This window comes from Borostomias antarcticus (assembly GCF_949987555.1).
Source record: "Borostomias antarcticus genome assembly, chromosome: 8".
Lineage (NCBI taxonomy): Eukaryota > Metazoa > Chordata > Actinopteri > Stomiiformes > Stomiidae > Borostomias > Borostomias antarcticus.
Window position 1 is genome coordinate 24,657,816 of NC_140241.1, and position 22,443 is coordinate 24,680,258.

At 46.5% G+C, this 22,443-nt stretch overlaps 1 protein-coding gene across 1 annotated transcript; it reads left to right on the forward strand.

The window, feature by feature from the left end:
- Positions 1–692: 692 nt before the first annotated feature.
- olfm1b (olfactomedin 1b) lies at positions 693–21,895 on the forward strand. Its single transcript, XM_084442211.1, has 6 exons — positions 693–1,237; positions 3,241–3,390; positions 4,653–4,808; positions 8,109–8,328; positions 16,123–16,229; positions 20,350–21,895. The coding sequence occupies exons 1-6, from the start codon at positions 1,088–1,090 to the stop codon at positions 21,022–21,024; spliced, it is 1,458 nt and encodes a 485-aa protein (XP_084298337.1). The 5' UTR covers positions 693–1,087; the 3' UTR covers positions 21,025–21,895.
- Positions 21,896–22,443: the final 548 nt, after the last annotated feature.

The following is a 22,443-nucleotide window of genomic DNA, read 5'->3' on the forward strand; positions in this document are numbered from 1 at the left end:
CATCTCTCCTCTGCTCTGCTCTCTTATACCACTGACTGACAGAGCTCATGCATTCATTTGCCCGAGGAGGCGAGGACAACTGAATAAAAGTGTTTTTTCTGCCCTCCTGATGTGTTATTATTTCACCTGTGAGCCCTCTCTCTCCGGGGACAGAGCATATAATTATAATTTACCAAACTAAAACTGCTGATGATCTGTTGTTGCTTATCATGTCATCCCTTCTGGCCCCGCTGCCCTTGTATCTATAGTCTCTTGGAGAGAACTGCTGAGAGCAATGATTAAATCATAATGGACTATACAATGAACAAGAGGTTGTTCATTATAGCGTCAGGTCGAGTTATTCTTGGTGACCCGACAGCGCGCACCGCACCCCGCAGGGGGCGAGGGAGGGAAATGTCACCTGCTCCGGTATAATTAAGCGCATCCCGCCACCAGACAAGCGGCGCGACCTTAGCCGCACTGTTCTTTCCCAAGCCTCCAGGGACACTTTCAATTGATAAATAAAAAGCGTAATCCGGGATAATACTAGCCAAGGGGCCCCCGGTGGCACAGGAAGGGCATCTAGGAAGTAGGCAGGGCGGACCTGGCTGACATCACATTGGGACTTGCTATATAGATCCATTGTGCCCCTCCCTGCCTCTCTCATCCATTTGGAGCAGCTTGTGTGTAGTCACTCGTACTTAATCACGGAGCGTGCGTGACAGGAGGCGGACCAAGGGCGTGAACGAAAGAGGAACAGAGAACTAGAGACACACCAGTGTGCGGGTCAGAAGAGAGAGAGAAAGGGATAGTGAGAGAGAGAGGGAGGAGAGGCAGAGATTTTCTGCAACCTTTACTTTTCAGTTTGCTCCAGCTTTCTGCTGCCGCATCCATCGCCAGCGCCGTAGTTGATCACTGACCTGTAACACAGCTTCGGGCTTCAGCGCCGAACCGTTCCCCAGTCATTAAGCCGAGATGTCCAAGGAAAGACCGAGCGAACCAGAGGCACGGGTGATACACCAGGCTTCTCCAGGCAACATGGATTGCCTCGCTTGTTTCTCAATGGAATCCGTAGAATGAAGGATTGGGATAAACGCAGAGCGCAGAGATGTCGGTGCCTTTGCTGAAGATCGGCGTCGTGCTTAGCACCATGGCGATGATCACCAACTGGATGTCGCAGACGCTGCCCACCTTGGTGGGGCTCAATACCACCAAGCTCACGGCGGCACAAGGAGGGTACCCTGACCGGAGCACCGGAGTAAGTGTAGTGCAAGTTTACGCATCTCGCTGGTTCGATTTTCTGTTTAAAAAACCCCGTAATTTTCGAGACTTTCTTTGAAAGATGCGCGCTCCGGCGGTTGGTCCCGCAATTATTAAAAGTGGGCTATCCAAGTGCTCTCAGTTGTATCCTCTCCAAAAGCCCCTTGTTTTTTTTTCTTCTGAAATGCTCTTAGTGATATATTTGGCCGCCTGTTTGGTTGTCAGGACCTGTGAGAAAATGAAATTGCAGAGGTATGATGGATTGATAGTCTCGTTTTGATACACTCTAGCTTGGCGGTTGCTACTGTATTTTCGAGTAGGGGCGGGGGGCGCACGCCGGTGATAGTAGAGAGGGCGCGTAGCGCTGGAGAGCAAAGGCTCTGGTTCTATAATTGATAAAACAGAGTAAGGGGAAAATGAAGTGAAAATTCAGTGGTCTGCAATTTTTACCTATTACGCGGAAAATGCGATCATTTAGCCTACAGTATGGCTTTCACTCTCATTCAGGAAACATTGAAAGGCGCGAAATGTCTTTTTACGCACCAGACACGTTCTCTTTGTCTCTTTGCCAAGGCAATATTTTACTGAATATTTAAGTGTAATTTAATTTCTCTTAAACAAACGAAAACGATCACCACGATTTTATGCATCATCAGGTTGCAGGATAAAACTGGGCTGCCCCCCTCAAAACTTCACTATTTTAATTTTCAATATTTCAAAATTGTCATTACACGTCACTTAGACGGCATGTATCGACTAGCAAACGTGTGCCAGGATTAGTAGAAACAGATGGTCATTATCGATATGAGAACGCAGAGCTATGATGGTGTATTAATGATCTGTGGGACGTCTGTGCGTTGGGATTAATCGCTGAGAGCTGCTTCCGAACGGACGTGCCTGGGACGAGGATCAAAACCGGTATAGCTTACTACAAGGTTGTAGGATGTTATCCATACCCGGATTGCGAGCTTTCAAGATGGGCAGTGTAGGTTACTATACAATTATATTTTCACAATAGGTTATTGATACCTCAATGATTTTCACTGAATTTGGAAAGCATTGATTTTGTTTTGGATGATTGTACTGTATACACAACCCAATAATTCACCCACAGCAGTTAGCCAATTATTTCTAGACACATAATACCATTATAGAAACCCCATCCTCACTCAGAACACTGAGACGCAAAGGCTATTTCCTGTGTCATGACACCGGACGCCCAGACACAGAACACGGCGTCTTTGATTGACAGGCCGTAAAACGGATTAATCCATACTTTGGAGTCCTGGCCTGCCAGTCAACCAGGTCAGGGACAGGTGGGAACACCTGCCAATCAGCATGTTGATCTTCACTAGCCTGAGCGCCAGTCTCCTCCGAGTTCCGTCATGTCTGCGCCAGATCCAGCATTCTCTGATGAGTCCTGCTACAGTCCACATCTCTGCATTGACACAGCGCCAGCTAAAGAGGACGTGCAGAGGAGTAAACTGACACGCCTGGACATGTTTGACTGCTCCCTCTCCCCTCCGTTGGGCTGGTGTTTGGTGATTGGATGGAGCAGGGGGTGGGAGGGGCCTGTACTCTGCGGTGTCCAGATGGCGGCATGTTTAACCCTGAGGTGGGAGTGTCTCTCTCAGACATTACGTAAGCGCATGAACAACACCGAAGAAGAAGAAGAAGTGATTTCACACCACTCTAACACCACCGCCCACCCCCGCCTCCGTCTCCCGGCGTTGGGGAGTTTGAATCTATTTTGGGAGGAGGAGGGGAACATGGGATGAATGGGGGTACACTTGTCCTACAGTTGGACTGGAATATGAAGGCTTTATCTGTCTTTGATCTTGTCTTATCTGATCTTTTTCCTTCGCCACTCTCTATCTGAACATCTCCTCTTTGCTCCCCCCTCTCCATCTCTATTTCCGTTCTCTCTATCTTTCTCTCTCCCCCTCTCTCTCTCTTTCCCTCCTTCCCTCTCTTTCCGCCTCTCCACCTCCACCCTCGCAGGTGCTGCCAGCGAACCCAGAGGAGTCGTGGCAGGTGTACAGTTCGGCCCAGGACAGCGAGGGGAGGTGTGTGTGTACCGTGGTCGCCCCCCAGCAGTCCATGTGCTCACGGGACGCCCGCACCAAACAGCTACGGCAGCTGCTAGAGAAGGTAACCGCCAGCCGCTGCTTGGCAACGAACTCCCCGCTGTCAACAGTGTCAACGACCCTAGAGCAATCAGTGATCAGCCGTAAACACACACACATGCACACACAAACACACGCACACACAAACACACGCACACACAAACACACGCACACACAAACACACGCATACACTGTGTTTGTGGCCTCCCCCCCCCCCCCCCTTGCTCGTAAGACGAGAGCAGTCTTCACGTTCTAATGAGCTCCCTGGAAACCTAGGCAGGGAGGGTAGACCAGCAGGCTGGCAGTTGAGCCGCCATCGCGGCGGCAGGCTGCTCGAGCCCGGAGGCTCAGTGTTGTGGAGGCAGGCGGTGTCATGCTGAGAGAAAGACTAGGTCTACCGCACGTACAAAAAAGAGCATTCAGGGGCTTTTATGATGAAATTCGTCTTGTGTGTTAATATTTTGTTTGTGATTGTTCTCTAAATAACCCACAACGGAACGTTTGGCAGACCGCCCTGTTATCTATCGCTCAGGCTGCCAGGGAGGGGAACCGACGCTCGACGATTTTCCTTTTCTTGTTTTAACACTGTGGACCACACACGTGTATGGCCACTGGCTTATCAAAGCTACAATATGTAACCCGTCTGCCAAATATCAATGTAAATTCGGTCTGCTTCGCCGTTATGGTTTGTGGATTTGGGTACGCCCACACTCACAAATAAGGCAGTGGAGAAATGGTCCGTGTTGCTGATTGGACCTCATCACACATCACAGGCACACGGTTTGAACCAGGTGTAGCTTCACCTCTAAGGGAGCAGGCATCCTCCAAGCTGGAATTTTTGTAAAGCTATGGTGTAGTTCCCCAACACCACATTTTGGAATTTCTGTAACAGATCCGAACCGTGTCTACCAAGATGTAATTTTCACAGAGCTCATTCACTGATCCTCGATTTGCCATAGTAATATAGAGATATTTAAATGTTTTTATGATGGAAATCTTGTCAGCTTTAAAAATAGCCTCTGGGTCAAATTCACCAAATCTTTTAGCAGCATATACATGTACTACTGTAGCATTATGCACTTAGTAGACTGATGGGAACCATGAGATCATCATGAGCCCATTTTAACCGTTGTTATTTGGTGTCTAACTCAACCTAAATCCAAGATTCGAGATCAAAAGAACAAAACTTTTTTTTTTTTTTTTTTAGATAGAAAATGTCAAGTTTTGCTTTGCTTTCATTGCTCATGAACAAAATAAACTGACCTCCTGGTAACCCCGCCCCCTCAGGTCCAGAACATGACCCAGTCCATCCAGGTGCTGGACCAGCGGACACAGCGGGACCTGCAGTACGTGGAGAAGATGGAGGTCCAGCTCCGCGGTCTGGAGACCAAGTTCAGACAGGTGGAGGAGAACCACAAGCAGAACATCGCCAAGCAATACAAGGTAGAGACCCATCCGCCCAGCCTGGCCCCGCCCACCCGTGGGCTCACACCATCCATCAGACCATCACCGGCGCCATAGCCTTGCCTGCCACCTCACCCATGCTGCCAACACCTAGCACTACTGTGTGTAGACTCCACAGTATGGAGCCACTTGGGGTATGGCTCAGGATCACCAGTCCCCACCCCCAACCAGGGCTGGGTTTAAAAAATCGATTAATCGATTCTGAATCGATTCTGAATCAAATGATCCCAGATTCAGATTCAATCCCAAAATCGATCTTTTATTTAATGAATGAATGAATAAATGAAGGAATGAATAGTTCATTAATTCATTCAATGATTCATTCATTCATTCATTCATTTTTGGAAATCAGCATCGATACCCAGCCCTAGTATTGATGTGTTGCATAACTTGGCAGTCATGTAATTAAGGTTACAGCTCAAAAAAACAGGTTTTAGTAACACTAACCGAATCGATATTGAATCAAATTGAATCGTGATAATCGATTCTGAACCTTTTGAATCGGAATCGAATCGATACCCAGCCCTACCCCCAACCAGCATTTATAGCCTCTGTATGATCCCCTTTTCTAGGAAAAGCTTTCTTGGTGGAACCTATTTTCTGGGGTGACAATATATATATTTGTCAAAGTATGATATAAAAGATAAATTCACCCTGTATGTACTGCAGTATAAAGTAGGCTAGCATAGCCTGTAACTCAACTACTTCTAGTTTCACTACCACTAGTAACTCCCACACTGGTATATGAACATGAATAGGGAGGTGCTATGTTGTGGAGGGTCTGGGATAGTTATACTGGACCATTTGGTGGGGACATCTCATCAACCATACATCAACCACTAATTAATGAATGAATAATCAATCCATCAATTCATCCATTAATTTCATCTGCACATCCTCCAGATCTATGCCTTACAATAGATCTCACATTTTGAATAATGTCCTTGTCGATGCCAATCTCCTATCTGATCTACTGTATCTGTCAGTGCGGTTTCCATGGCCGATTAATTAAACCACAGATAATGCCATGATAGTCTACGATGTAAACGGGGAATCTCAGTCCATGATCGATGATTCTGGGGACAGTTTAGGGTACAGTTAAGTCAACTTTTACACTGAGCTAGATAGTACTGATACGCTCCTAAGCTATGCAGATAGCACTTCACTAGCAGGCACTGATACAGAGAGATCACTTCAACTGTCTTGTCATGAGATCAATAATAAGCAGTCAATGTATGGAAAGGCTGTATAGACACAAACACAACCTCTCCCACCAGTGGAACCACGCTCCCACTCTCCATCACCCCACTCTCCACGCTTTCCTTGCATGCCTCTTCATCGCTACCACTCATGCTGAAGCCTACGCATGCTCTTCGTCCTTTCTAATGCAGTGCGTGTGTGTTTGTATTATGTGTGTGTATGTGTGTTTTAGATAGGTTAGCGAGCTAGCTCCTGTCAACAGTGTGTGGTTTTCTTGCTTGCAGGGCTAACTTTAGGACATGTAAAGAGAGCCACAGGGAAGAAGAGGCAGGTCAATCCCATGTTCCCCGGAACTGGGCCACAGTACTGAGAGAGTTGGGGGCGTCAATAAAAACACTTTATTTACCTTTAGCACCGTTAGTAATAAGATACCCCTCCCCTTCCCCTTACCTACAACCTAGCTATCTAGCTACCTATCACCTACCTGCCTACCTACCCACCTACCTACCTTCCTACCTACCTACCTACCTACCTACCTACCTACCTACCTACCTACCTATCCACCTACCTACCTACCTACCTACCTACCTACCTACCTATCCACCTACCTTCCTACCTACCTACCTACCTACCTACCTACCTACCTACCTACCTACCTACCTACCTATCCACCTACTCACCTACCCATCTACCTATCTACCTACCTTCCTACCTACCTACCTACCTACCTACCTACCTACCTACCTACCTACCTACCTACCTACCTACCTACCTACCTACCTATCCACCTATCTACCTACCTACTGTACCTACCTACCTATCCACCTATCTACCTACCTACCTACCTACCTACCTATCCACATATCTACCTACCTACCTACCTATCCACCTATCTACCTACCTACCTACCTACCTACCTACCTACCTACCTACCTACCTACCTACCTACCTACCTACCTACCTACCTACCTACCTATCCACCTACCTACCTACCTACCTACCTACCTACCTATCCACCTACCTACAGTACCTACCTACCTATCTACCTACCTACCTACCTTCCTTCCTACTGTACCTACCTACCTACCTACCTACCTATCCACCTACCTACCTAGCTACCTATCCACCTACCCACCCAGCTAACTACCTATCTGCCTACCTACCCACCCACCTACTTCCTACCTATCTACCTACCTACCTAGCAACCTACCTTCCTACCTACCTAGCCACCTACCCACTCACCTACCTAACTACCTACCTACCTATCTCCCTACCTATCCACCTGCCCACTCACCTACCTACCTACCTACCTACCTAGCTACCTACCTAGCTACCTACTTACCTACTCACCGTCCTACCTACATACCTACCTACCTTCCTTTCCTACCTTCCTACCTACCTACCTACCAATCACTGATCCCTGCATGCTACTGTCAAGGTTTTCCATTTGAAAGCTTTTTTCAAAAATAGTTTATTTGGTTTACAATTATTATTATTATTATTATCATTATTATAATTATTACTTCTACTACTACTACTACTACTACAGTACTACTATTATTACTATTAATACTATTGTTGTTTTCTTTTACTTTGGCTTTGTCTATCCATATTTGGTTAAAAAATAAATCTACGTATAAACATAGACGTACAATTCATAAACACTTTGTTGTGTGTGACATGAAAAAGCATGTAACCCTTAAGATGTTGCATTTTAAACCATGATGACCAATAAAGAGCTTTCCCAATTGTTTTCCGTGTACTGAGGGCTTGTTTGTTTTAATGCTTGGCCCAGCCCTGGACGGAGCAACTGCTTACAGACCTGGTGGGAGAATCGCTGGTGTTGTCACGCACGCTCGCACGTACAAACACACATGTACACACACTCTCACTACACACACTCAGGGTGCGCATGTGAAAGTCAGGCTAGGCAGACAGAGTAGCCAGGGCCAGACAGGGGTTTTCTTTTCCTTCTTTTTGGTATTATTATTATTATTATTATTATTATTATTATTTTTGGACAGGAGTCTCTCTTTTGTCACGCATGACACTGAACCCAGCTTATTTTAACCCTTTCAGGCCATAAAAGCGAAAATGGAGGAGCTTAGACCGTTGATACCAGTGTTGGAGGAGTACAAGGCCGATGCCAAATTGGTATTGCAGTTTAAGGAGGAGGTCCAGAATCTGACGTCAGTTCTAAGCGAACTTCAGGAGGAGATGGGGGCCTACGACTACGAGGAGCTCCACAGCAGAGTGTCAAATCTTGAAGAGAGACTCCGAGCATGCATGCAAAAATTAGGTAGGCCCAGAAAGCTACCGACACACACACACACACACACACACACACACACACACACACACGCTTGACACTCTCTCACACACGCACACGGCCGACATGCAACGGTGTTACCCTAGGACATCTCAGAAACATGTGAGACTGTAATGCCGTACTGCCCGCCACACACACACACCAACACACACACACACACACACACACACACACACACACACACACACACACACACACACACACACACACACACACACACACACCAACACCTGTTATAACACACTGTCTGTGTACAGAATACACTGACAAATACCTCACCAATGTTCTCCATAGCCGTTTTGTATGAAAATAGGATCTGTCAAGTGTACTCACATTGCTCATATACTGTATTTCACGTACTGTAGCTTATTTCTCTCTAGAAGCCCTTGTTAGGATTCAGTGTTTCCACATATAAACACATTTTTTGTTACCTCTGTTAGTCTGATAGAGTGTATAGCTAATCTGGTTAATGGAACTGGCTAATTTACAAGCATATACACGCATGCGCGCGCACACACACACACACACACACCTACAGCCTACTGTAAGTGAGGTGTGAAGACATCTCAGTGTGCTGTCTGCTCTCCTCTACACCTTCTTCCCGTCAGCTCCGTTTTGAACCTGGGCGCGGTCTCACCCTGCTACGCACCACGGTGCTAATAGATGCATTCCCTGGAGGACAGGCGGTAGTACGCCAGCATAGATTTCCCCTCACCCAGCTGAGAGAGTTTTTCCCATGCTTCAAGCCCCCCCCACCACACACACACGCACGCACACACACACACACACACACACACACACACACACACACACACACACACACACACACACACACACACACACACACACATATAGTTCTTCACACCCAGCTGTCGAGTCGATTGAGCTTTCTTTCTTTCTCTTTCTTTCTTTCTTTCTTTCTTTCTTTCTTTCTTTCTTTCTTTCTTTCTTTCTTTCTTTCTTTCTTTCTTTCTTTCTTTCTTTCTTTCTTTCTCTCTTTCTTTCTTTCTTTCTTTCTTTCTTTCTTTCTTTCTTTCTTTCTTTCTTTCTTTCTCTTGCTTTCTCTCTCTCTCTCTTGCTCTCTCTCTCTCTCTATCCATACGTATCTCTCTCTCTGACTACCAGTCCATTACGACTAGCCAATGTAGCAGAAGCAGATGTCCTGGTGTGCTTTCTCTCACAGATCAATACACACGCCTAGCCTCTTATTTCTGGGCCGCGCCGAGCGGGCAGAGGGAGGGGGGAAGCAGGAGTCAATCCACCGAGTGTGAGATCAGATGAGATAAAGGAGAGGTCACCCAGTGAGGGACCAGATTGCTCCGCTACAACAGAGTGCCTCTCCCTTTCATCATCACACATTCACTCAGGAGAGGAAAAGCAAACACACACACACATACAAACACACACACACACACACACACACACACACACACAGAGGGCCAACAGAATATATTATTCCCTGTCAGCAGACTGAGCAAGGTCAGCAGTAGGTTTGCGTCAGACAAATACAGTATAAAGATCTATAGATCAAGAGGCTCAGAGAGGAACAGAAAGACATGGCGAGTGAGAGATGGAGAAGGAGGGAGCATAAATATCCTCAATAAAAGACAAGAGTGATAGAGAGAGAGACAGCAATGTAGTGAGAGAGAGAGAGATGGAGACAGCTACAGGCAGAGAGCGGTAGATAGAGAGAGAGCTAGTTAGAGAGAGAATGAGAGCTACAGTAGGTAGAAGGAGAGATAGAGCTAGGTAGAGAGAGTGAGAGCTAGGTGAAGAGAGAGAGAGAGCTAGGTAGAGAGAGTGGGAGCTAGGTGAGGAGAGAGATAGGTAGTGAGAAAGAGCTAGGTGAAGAGAGAGAGCTAGGTAGAGAGAGAGAGAGAGAGTTAGGTGAAGAGAGAGAGAGCTAGGCAGTGAGAGAGTGAGAAAGAGAGCTAGGTGAAGAGAGAGAGAGAGCTAGTAGAAGAGAGAGAGAGAGAGAGAGCTAGGAGAAGAGAGAGAGAGCTAGGCAGTGAGAGAGTGAGAGAGAGCTAGGTGAAGAGAGAGAGAGCTAGGAGAAGAGAGAGAGAGCTAGGTAGTGAGAGAGTGAGAGAGAGAGAGAGAGCTAGTAGAAGAGAGAGAGAGAGAGAGAGCTAGGAGAAGAGAGAGAGAGCTAGGTAGTGAAAGAGTGAGAGAGAGCTAGGTGAAGAGAGAGAGAGCTAGGAGAAGAGAGAGAGAGCTAGGTAGTGAAAGAGTGAGAGAGAGAGAGAGAGCTAGTAGAAGAGAGAGAGAGAGAGAGAGCTAGGAGAAGAGAGAGAGAGCTAGGCAGTGAAAGAGTGAGAGAGAGCTAGGTGAAGAGAGAGAGAGCTAGGAGAAGAGAGAGAGAGCTAGGTAGTGAGAGAGTGAGAGAGAGAGCTAGGTGAAGAGAGAGAGAGCTAGGTGAAGAGAGAGAGAGCTAGGTAGTGAGAGAGTGAGAGAGAGAGCTAGGTGAAGAGAGAGAGAGAGAGAGCTAGGTAGTGAGAGAGAGAGCTAGGTAGTGAGAGAGAGAGCTAGGTGAAGAGAGAGAGAGAGAGCTAGGTGAAGAGAGAGAGAGCTAGGCAGTGAGAGAGTGAGAAAGAGAGCTGGGTGAAGAGAGAGAGAGCTAGGAGAAGAGAGAGAGAGCTAGGCAGTGAGAGAGTGAGAAAGAGAGCTGGGTGAAGAGAGAGAGCTAGGTAGTGAGAGAGAGCTAGGTGAAGAGAGAGAGAGAGCTAGGTAGTGAGAGAGAGCTAGGTGAAGAGAGAGAGAGAGAGCTAGGCAGTGAGAGAGAGCTAGGTGAAGAGAGAGAGAGAGGGCTAGGCAGTGAGAGAGAGCTAGGTGAAGAGAGAGAGAGAGGGCTAGGCAGTGAGTGAGAGAGAGAGCTAGGCAGTGAGAGAGAGAGAGAGAGAGAGAGAGCTAGGCAGTGAGAGAGAGAGCTAGGCAGTGAGAGAGAGAGAGAGCTAGGCAGTGAGTGAGAGAGAGAGCTAGGCAGTGAGAGAGAGAGAGAGCTAGGCAGTGAGTGAGAGAGAGAGCTAGGCAGTGACAGAGAGAGAGAGAGAGAGAGAGCTAGGCAGTGAGAGAGAGAGCTAGGCAGTGAGAGAGAGAGAGAGCTAGGCAGTGAGAGAGAGAGCTAGGCAGTGAGAGAGAGAGAGGGCTAGGCAGTGAGAGAGAGAGAGCTAAGCAGTGAGTGAGAGAGAGAGCTAAGCAGTGAGTGAGAGAGAGCTAGGCAGTGAGTGAGAGAGAGAGCTAGGCAGTGAGAGAGAGAGAGAGAGAGCTAGGCAGTGAGAGAGAGAGAGCTAGGCAGTGAGTGAGAGAGAGAGCTAGGCAGTGAGAGAGAGAGAGAGAGAGAGAGAGCTAGGCAGTGAGTGAGAGAGAGAGCTAGGCAGTGTGTGAGAGAGAGAGATAGGCAGTGAGTGAGAGAGAGAGAGAGAGAGAGAGAGCTAGGCAGTGAGAGAGATAGAGAGAGAGCTAGGCAGTGAGAGAGAGAGAGAGAGAGAGAGAGAGAGAGGTAGGCAGTGAGAGAGAGAGAGAGTGTATCCTCAAGTCCTCCCCAGCCAGGTGACGATGGGGGACACGGAGGGGACACAGCGGCCATCGATCAGGGGGACATGGCAGCTCGCAGGGATATAATCAAATAAATAACTCAGAGGGGAGGCCAGGGGCAGCCGGGGGGTGGGGGAGGGGGAGAGAGGCCAGCAGGCAAGCCCAGGGTGTGACACCGCAGGGACAGGCCTGTCACCATCACCTAGCCCACAGCCCCCCAGACAGCAGCCACAGCTCTCTCTCTCTCTCTCTCTCTCCGTATCTCCACCTCTATTATCATCTCCTCTCTCTTTCTCTCTCTATAAACGTTGTGTGTCACTCACGATCTGTCCTATGATATATAGTGCATATGCTTTCTGTCATCATCATTCTCTCTCTCTCTCTCTCTCTCTGTCTCTCTCTCTCTTCTTCCTCTCCATGCAAAAGGTCATACAACTGGTTTTGTTGTTTTTTATACATAATACAGTAATGTTATGTTAAAGGGTTAGTGAGGAATTTTGGACATATATCCTCATTTACTACTTAAGCCTAGTTTATACGTCATGAGACGGCTCATGTCTCATGTCTCATAGTTTTGGACATTTATAGTCAATAGATGGGCTCTCTGACAGTGTCCTGAGTCCATGGCATATTTACAGAGAGAGTCATATAGGTCTGAACAAACGAATATGGGTTCAACAATAGTGATGGCATACAAACTCGAATTAAAGGCCCTACGAGGAGTTTCGGGAAGCAGAAGTGTTTTTGCCCAAAAAGACCACATTTCCCATGAGCCTCCCCGCGCACTGTCGTAAACCTTAGCTACCTGAGCCGGGTGTTTTGAAGACGGAACGATCGCCACCGACGAGGTAATTACATAGGTCTTACTAGTAACGTTACTTTTGACAATATATAACGGTCATATTTAAATTATTCTTTGTCTTGTCTGCGGCGTAGGCTACTGCAGTAAATCGTTTCGTCATTCCAAGGAAGTTCTGGACGACCCGACCACAAAATAATAATCTAAAAATAAACTACATACAAGAAACGACATTTGTCGAAAATGTACACATAAACAAGTGTGGGTAATGTAGATTCACCCACATTAAAATGAGACTGTTTCGTAACCAAAAATAAACTCCTTGGGGTACCTTTAATGAGCCCCGACAGACTGTCCTTATATTTTATTTTATTTTGGTGCACTGTGGAGTGTCTAAGTGAGTTTTCATTGAATGCTAGCCAATTTGGTTCGATTGCTCTAGCATTAGCATGCTGTGAATGCCTGAACAAGGGACAGCATGGAATCAGCTGAAAGTGCTCTCCATCAATCAACATTATGGGTAAGTCGTAAATGAGGCTCTATGCCCAAAATTCCAAAATATCCCTGTAACCCATTTGAAAAGTGACTTTCAAATCATCTTTTTCCATTGGATGTTTTTAAAACATGACTATACAAATGCTGTTGACTTTTGTTGAGGATTACAGCACATACAGTGTCACAAAGATCTCTTTCGCAAGGGAGCCCTGCGTACAAAAGGCACACAATGAAATAGAGATATGAAGTTCCCTTCGCATTTTATTTACATATTTCTACATTCCGCTTTAAGTCCCACTTAAAATTCCACTAGTCTTTTTTGCCTTCTTCTTTTAGTTGAGTAAAGCATAAAGCAACGATAAATGATTAATTTACAGTAAGAGTATGGAATAAGTTCTGCCAAACTATAAAGTAGTGAACAGAAACATGCACAGTGAAAGGAAGAGAACATAATAATAAGAGCTAGGTGAAGAGAGAGAGAGAGAGCTAGGCCGTGAGAGAGTGAGAAAGAGAGCGAGGTGAAGAGAGAGAGAGAGCTAGGCAGTGAGAGAGTAAGAGAGAGAGCTAGGTGTAATAATAATAATAATAATAATAATAATATTATAATAATAATAATAATAAAAATAATGATAATAATAATAATAATAATAAACAGTTACAGTTCAAAGTACAAATGTCAAGAGCCATGGATTTAAACTGCGATTGAAAGAAGAACCTCAAGCTTTAGAGTCTGTTGTAAAGTTTTCCTGGTATAAGGAGCATCATGAAAAAAAAGCAGCTCTACCAAGTTCAGTTCAAGTTCACCCTTTGGAGACGCCTAGGATCAGGAATCCACAGCAGCATTTAAAGGAATAAAAGGAAAGCCTGAACAAATTCCCTTATGTAATGGCCTTCAGACACCACAAACACCGCAGTGAATAGAGACTCTCTTTAATTTGAATACCATCTGTGATAACCGAAAGTACGTCCATTCTCAGCTCTGTCTGTGGAAGGGAGAGATCTGAAAAATGCCCATTAGTGTCATTCAGGAAAGAATGTCCTCAGAAATAAGAAATGGCCGCCAGCTGTACAATGATCCGAATTCTGCTAAGGCAAAAAATAAGGGGGATACACACCCAAAAAAATGTGTTCATTTAAATGCACTGACTCAGAGGCGTGAGAAGTGTCTTGTGTATCCTCCTTATTTTTTATTGTTAACGCTAACACTCAAGTGCATAGCAACATGAAGAAACATTCTGTACAACATTGCTTATAAATCTGCCCACATGTTGACTTCAGTCCAGAACAACATCACATCCCCCATTCCTATCCCTACCTCCCCCTCATTCAATACTGGATTCTCTGCTTCTCTATCCATTCAACCTCCAAATCCTTACATTCCAGGAGAACTGATGATGCACGTCGATCTGTTTAGTTGTTTCAATCTCACTCTGGTTTGATGGCATTAGGTCTGTGCTGCTGCTGGTTGGTAGAGGCAGATTCAGGCCAATGGGAGATTAGACCTCTAGTATCTTTCTGGACCAGAGCAGAGCAGGACAGAGCAGAGCTGAGCAGAGTTGGACAGAGCGTAGATAGAGCATAGCTGGACAGAACAGGCTGGACACAGCAGGACAGAGCAGAGCAGGACAGGGCAGAGCTGGACAGGGCAGAGCTGGACAGGGCAGATCCTAAGGTCCATCAGAGAGCAGACTGATGGCTAAAGATAGCATCATGATCAGAGAAAGGAAATAAATAAATCAATGGGCCAGTGGATTACTATGCTGGCTGATCCCACAGGGAGTTGCATAAGAGTCTGAGCACACACTACGATGACCCCATCCCACCCCACCCCCCTCAAGAATAATAGTGTCTGCTGATGCAAGTCTTTTTTTCTGGCTGTAGCTTTTAACATACACACACACACGCACACACACACACACACACACACACACACACACACACACACACACACACACACACACACACACACACACACAAACACACACACACACACATACACATCACCATCGAAAACACCTGAAATATCCACTTATCTGACAAAAGATTGTAGAGGAACTTGAAGAAAAACAAAATGCCAAGGTGAGAGGAAAAGAGGCAGATGTGAAGGGGGTGATATTGACAGGAAAAGAAGACGCAACAACCTAATCTGGATTCTGTGACTTTTATCCATAATTGGATTTCACAGCCTCTTTGGTGCAAGGGAGACAAGCGAGGAGGAGGGCTAGAGAGAGAGAGAGAGAGAGAGGAGAGAGAAAGAGAGAGCAAGGATGCAATATTACAATAGTATGATAGGCTGAAAATGAGCCTATGGCAGTGCCTTCCTCTACCTATTAGCAGAAAAAAACAAACATTATATTTCACTGATCTAAATGAACTGAGTTTTCTAATTGATCTCTCCACTGTCAAAGCATACTTGCTAAATGTTGCATGCCGTTGTGTATGCTAATACTAGTGTAAAGCTGTGCCGTTCTTTACAAGCTAACTGGAGCGAGGTTGTTTCCCGTCTGTTCATAATAATTAACGCATTAGTCTAACTACCTGCCTCTCATGAGGGACACACACACACACACACACATGCAAGCATACACACACACACACACACACACACACACACACACACACATAGCCCTGCGTAGGAGATGTTTAACTTCAACATCTCAATCAGGCCTAATTAATGTTCAGCTCAGACAGAGGAGAAAGCAGCAAATACACAAATGCCTCTGTACTCACACGTAGCAGACACATAAACACAAACACTCCCACACTGGAGACAAACACACACGCGCAAAAACACCCCGATGACATAAAACGGAAAACCTTTGGCACAAACACAGATCTATGTTTGTTAATGCAACTTCCTGTATGCAATTGGACATGAATACGGTTGTGGGGTTGGTGGGGTCTCTGAGCACTGAGTTCCTCCTGTCCCTCTGCAGCATGTGGCAAGCTGACGGGCATCAGTGACCCCGTCACCATCAAGACCTCCGGGTCGCGCTTCGGATCCTGGATGACCGACCCGCTGGCGCCGGAGGGAGATACCAGGGTGAGACGTGCATGCACACGCACACACACACACACACACACACACACACACACACACACCAATACACACAAAACACACACACACGCACACACACACACCAATACAACCAAAACACACACACAAACACACACGCACACATACACACACACACCAATACACACAAAACACGCACACACACACACACCAATACACACAAAACACACGCACACACACCCGCACACACACACCAATAGACACAAAATACACGCACACACACACACGCACACACGCACACACACACACACACACACACCAATACACAAAACACACGCACACATACCCACACACACACACACACACACACGCACAAATGTGAGTTCAAATACACAGATACAAACACACACATACACACTCACATAAATGTGAGCACAAATACCTAGATACAAACACACCACACACACACACACACACACACACACACACACACACACACCACACACACACACGCACACACAGACACACACACACACACACACACACACACACACACACACACACACACACACCAATACATACCCTTCAATCAGCATGAGGAAATTGCACGGCTTTTCTAGCTTGTGTAGTGCCTAACCCTCGTACGCAGGAAGTCAGGTACACGCTCACAAAGCACACAACATCACTTATGATGCGGAGAGTTCAAGTGGCCAGGCCCTTTAAAGGGGGCGGCTGTAGCTCAGTTGGTAGAGCGGGTCGTTCAGTGATCGAAGGGTCAGTGGTTCGAATCCCAGCTCCGACTGTCCACATGTCGAAGTGTCCTTGAGCAAGACACCTAACCCCAAATTGCTCCAAATAAGCAGGTTAGCACCTTGCATGGCAGCTACTGCCATTGGTGTGTGAATGGGTGAATGAGAGGCCATTGTAAAAGCGCTTTGAGTGCCGCTAAGGTGGAAAAGCGCTATATAAGTGCAGACCATTTACCATTTAAAGCTTCCAATGCGCACATAACAGACCTGTCTGACTGTTTCGGGGTCGGCCTTGATGGTTGTTGGTGGGTTACCTCCACTGTTGTGTTCCTGAGAGCCGACATGAGATGCAGACGGTCTGCCTGTCTGCTGGAGGAGGAAACAAGAATATCTTTCACTACTGGAACAAATTAAAATGTAAATGAGGAGGATAAATCTGTATGGTTTATGACCGTGCGACTGCAGGAAGTGAGGAGGAGGGGGTGGGGGGAGGGGGGGGTAAGGAGGAGTAATTCAGGTTTGTCAGCCCAGAGAGAGAGAAAGAGAGAGAGAGAGAGCAGTGCAAAGAGGGAGGCGAAGCATGGAGGGAGGGAGGAGAGCAAGGTGAGGAGAGGGGATGGGGGGGAGGCTGCTTTCAGATGAGGAGGGCGAGGGAGAAGTAGAGAGGGAGAGTTGAAGGGATAAGCAGGGGGGGGGGGGGTATTTCCAGCCCAGTCTCGTCAAATATGGCACGACACGAGTCGACACCGTGCAATGGCCTATAGTACATACAGGATTTTTCCTGCATGGAGGAATTTTTGGCGCCCCCCAAAGAGATTTTAGCCAGAGCCAAAGGAAAATCACCAGTGCCAAAATGTGAAATATTGAGAATAAAAATAGTGATTCAAATCCTCTCCAAATGGGTTTGATAGCTTGTTTCAAGTGTAGCCCGTCCCTCTTTCTGGCATTGTCCATGGTTTGGACCACTGGTAATCGAGATAATTAATAGACAGGTTATCAGTATCTTTTACATTTTGGCTTCATATCCATTTTGGTCATGTCTGGAGATTTCCTGCCATTGTGAAAAGCGAACTCAGTCAGACATGAATAATATACTGTAGGCCTATATGTGCTGGTAGGCTACTCAGCATAAAACTGAGGTTTCCCCCCAAAATTGTGTGCGCATCACCCCCCAAAGACCCATTCTGGGCCAGGAAAAACCCTGACATACTGTACGCCCAAATCCTTTCTAGCGTGCAATGCATATTACGAAATCAGAGTTTGTGGTTGGCTGTTTACCTTAAAACACATGATTCAAGAAGGGTATAGAGTGCCTAAAGCGGAAGCAATAAGTGAAAACCCCCATAGGGAGCCAAAGTGTAAAGCTACGCCGTCAACTGGTTTAAGAGGTGGACATCACTGTATTCCTCTTGGTCTACAGAAGCTAGTAATATGCTCTAATTCAAGAGCAACTGACTCATGTTTACGAAGCACACCAACATAGCACTCTTGTCAGCTGCACTCTCCATTGAAGTGCTCAAAACGTGGTAGAGTACCCGGATGCGTAGTTCGCTGTAAAATTCCCAAAACAAAAAATAAATAAAAATTGACTTTGAGAAACTGCACGTTATTGCGATGGAAGTTGATATAGATAGTAGTTTATTGCTTAATCTATCCAAAATGGTATGTGTTCGCTAATATTTGTGTTGATATCGATTTATAATTATTTCAACATTTTCTCCCATGCAAAAGATAGGATGGATGCGAACCCAACCAGAAGAGGGTGTAGTTTTACGTTTTGTGAAAAAATATTTACGGTAGTAAACCGCATGAGAAAAATAATTTATTGATCTCGATTGAACTGTGCCCTGACCATCACCATCACATTTGATGTTTGTCAATTTAAAACATCAACTTTACTAATCTCAGTTAACTCGCAAGTCAGCTAATATTAGCTAGCTGATAATTACACTGCTATAACACTCACCAAAACCTTGTAAAGCCGATCTCGCATGCCTGCTCTTACAGAACTGATTAACTCTCCTTTCACATACCTGCAGCTCTCAACATGGAGAATAGCGATTTTCACATCTTTTAATAATTCAAATTCGTTCTGGAATTACTGCTTTACAGTCTTACGGCAAACTGCGACTTTCTAGACTTGCAAAATTATGTTTAAATTGACAAAAATCATATGTGTATAGTCATGGCATAATTCAAAGGGGATCAATAAATTGTTTGTTTCTCGCCGTCCACTACCTTACATATTTTTTTTCTGAAATAAGGTCCCATGGGATGGCTCCTCCTACTTCCGCTTAGGCACTATTGATTTGCAAGCGCTTTTGGCGGTTGACTTAGAAACTAGCTAACAACACAGTTTTACTAGCAACTAGCTAGCAATAACAGTGCTAGGTAGCAAACTAGCTATCATCGTACTAGTAGATAGCTACTGCATTATCTAGTACTAGCTAGCGTAACAGCTAGAATACCAACTTGCACCAGCACCATCCAACTCAACAAGGATCAGACGTGGACACAGGGATCAGGCTGATTTAGTTGAGAGGTTGGACCCATGAGTGGAGAAACTTGGATGCCTCAATGCTCGCTGCCCGCCTGACTCCATGTGGGCGTATGGATTGCACGCAGAATTCGACACCTGTGTATGTATCGCACGGTGGTAAACCATGTGCGATTTGGACGCAGATGGGCGAGATCGGGTTGGGTATTTCAGGTGAGTGCGCCCTGAGAGAGAGAGAGGAGGGAGAGGGAGGAGGAGGGAGAGAGAGAGAGAGAGGAGGGAGAGGGAGGAGGAGGGAGAGAGAGAGAGAGAGGAGGGAGAGGGAGGGCAGAGGAGCTGTTTTCCTAGAGGGAGAGAGAAAGGGGAAGTTGCCCAGTAGTTCTCCGGAACCAACTCCCTCTCTGAGCCTCCCCAGAGCTGCAGGGGCCCGGGCCATGCCTGGGAGAAGACCAGCTGAGACAGGCCTTTCATCCCGGATGATGGGCATTATCCCTGCAGGGCTGGCCTCGTCCTCTCCGCCTCGCCCGTCCCCTGGGGCTGTCATCCCTGACTGTTTGCATTCTCAAGCAGCAGGAGATTTCCAGCATCCTCTCGGCCCCCGATAGGGGAGCGGCATCACCAATTTAATTATTCTCTCTGTTGACGACGTAATCTGCTTTGCGGTGTGAGGCGTGAGCCACATGCATTATGGCTCAGATCTTCCTAATGTCTGCCTGGAGATGACGGTGGCTAGCGGTTTCAGGCTCACCCTGCAGTGTGCATTTGTCTTGTTTGTGTTCTGACACTTTCAATGCTTCTTTCTTCTACAAACTCACTTTGCGTTACGTTTCCTCGTCCCTTCAGATGACTTCACATTCCCTTTCTGACTGTTTTCTCTCTCTCTGTTGGTCTTCCGTTATAGGTGTGGTACATGGACGGCTACCACAACAACCGTTTCGTGCGGGAGTACAAGTCTATGGCGGACTTCATGACGTCGGAGAACTTCACATCCCACCGGCTGCCCCACCCGTGGTCCGGCACCGGCCAGGTGGTCTACAACGGCTCCATCTACTTCAACAAGTTCCAGAGCCACGTCATCATCAAGTTCGACTTCAAGACCTCCTCCATCAGCAAGTCCCGGCAGCTGGACTACGCCGGGTTCAACAACATGTACCACTACGCCTGGGGCGGCCACTCCGACATCGACCTGATGGTGGACGAGGGCGGACTCTGGGCCGTGTACGCCACCAACCAGAACGCGGGGAACATCGTCATCAGCAAGCTGAACCCCGCCACGCTGCAGATCGTCAAGAGCTGGACCACCAACCACCCCAAGCGGAGCGCCGGCGAGGCCTTCATGATCTGCGGAACGCTGTACGTGACCAACGGCTACTCCGGTGGCACCAAGGTGTACTATGCCTACTCCACCAACTCCTCCACCTACGAGTACATCGACATCGCCTTCCAGAACAAGTACTCCCACATATCCATGCTGGACTACAACCCCCGCGACCGCGCCCTCTACGCCTGGAACAACGGCCACCAGGTCCTCTACAACGTCACCCTGTTCCACGTGATACGCTCCGAGGAGCTGTAATCACGCGGCGTTCCCGGGAACGCAAGCGTCGGGCGCATTAAAGAAAAGCTACGTATCTGTATTAGAGTCTGCATCCACAGATCATGCTATATATGATAATATATTTAAGAGAAAGAGAGAGAGAACTGACTGTGTGGTGAAGACCATCGTATATAATGTAGTATCATCAGAGTTAATACAGAAAGATTATATCATCAAACGTGACTGAAAAAACAGAGGAAAGTCACAATTGACAATGCTGAATAGAAAATAAATCTATCAAATAAAAACACATTTTCTTCAAAGGAAAGAACATCTGAAAGGATAATGTTTAAAGAGTATAATATTGGACTGAAAAGATGCCAAAAACATCACGCCTTTCTTTTTTATATGGGACAGCCAACCCAGAAGATCGTTCCTGTCGCTCTGGACGTCTCTAGCTGTACCCCCCCTCTCCCTCCTGTCTCACTTCTCTCTGTTGGTCAATGAGGTGGGGTCGGAGCAAAGACTATGGGCTTGGTTATAAACTGTTTGTCAACCAGGACCCTCCCCCCCTCCTCCTAACCAGCCAGCCGGACAGAGGGAGACAGGGACAGTATGTCCAGAAGACTGCGACCACAGTCTGTCACACATATCCTTTTTATCGGTACAGTAACAAATAAGTGATGTCTTTAGAGGTAAATCCAAACAACTACAATAACAACAACAACAACCGCTACTGGAAGACCTGAGGGCACTGACTGTTGGCAGCACTGTTGATTGAGAAGAAGTTCCTTCCTGTGATTGTGAGTCTGTGTGAACCAGGCTTTCTTTGCATGAGTGTTTTCTACCATTCTGGTCTGCTCTTCTGAATGTCTTTTGCCGTATGATGCTCTTGCTGTAAAACAGACGGGAGGGATGTAGGTAGGGGAGAGAAGGGGAGGGGAGGGAAGGGAGCTAGCTGGGAGCGGGGTAACTTTAGTGTAGAGAAACCAGTGGGTTGCAAATATGTTTGCTTTTTTCACTTGTTTGTATTTTAGTTTTTTTTTTCCACTTTGGGTTTTGTGTGCAATCCTCTTGTATCATCCTAACTGTTGGAACTAGCTTCGCTTCTGTCTTGGTTTAGTTGGACCGTATGGGAGGAATCTATCTATGTTATTCTGAAGAAAGGAAGAAAAAAAAAAAGAATGTATCAAGTACTCAGTTCTCGTGTATCTAAGTTCTGCTGTCTTCAACTGGGTCCTCAGTTTCCCCTATCTTTCCCCTTAGCAGAAGATAGTGTTAAATGTGTACCCCCTTCCTCCCCCCCTAGCAAAGGGTAATGCTGTATCTGTGTAACCCCACCCCCTTGCAGAGGACAATGGCTTTTAACTTGTTTACGCTTCACTGGATTTGTGTTGTACCTGAGATGAGATAGTTAATGATTTGTGTCAATAAACAGAGAATCTTGGTTCTGAGCTC

Excerpts from the sequence above, each read along its gene's own strand:
- olfm1b (XM_084442211.1), top strand. The coding sequence starts at position 1,088 with ATGTCGGTGCCTTTGCTGAAGATCGGCGTCGTGCTTAGCACCATGGCG. Across the intron at positions 1,238-3,240 it reads ACCCTGACCGGAGCACCGGA|GTGCTGCCAGCGAACCCAGA; the intron begins GTAAGTGTAGTG and ends CCACCCTCGCAG. Across the intron at positions 4,809-8,108 it reads ACATCGCCAAGCAATACAAG|GCCATAAAAGCGAAAATGGA; the intron begins GTAGAGACCCAT and ends TAACCCTTTCAG.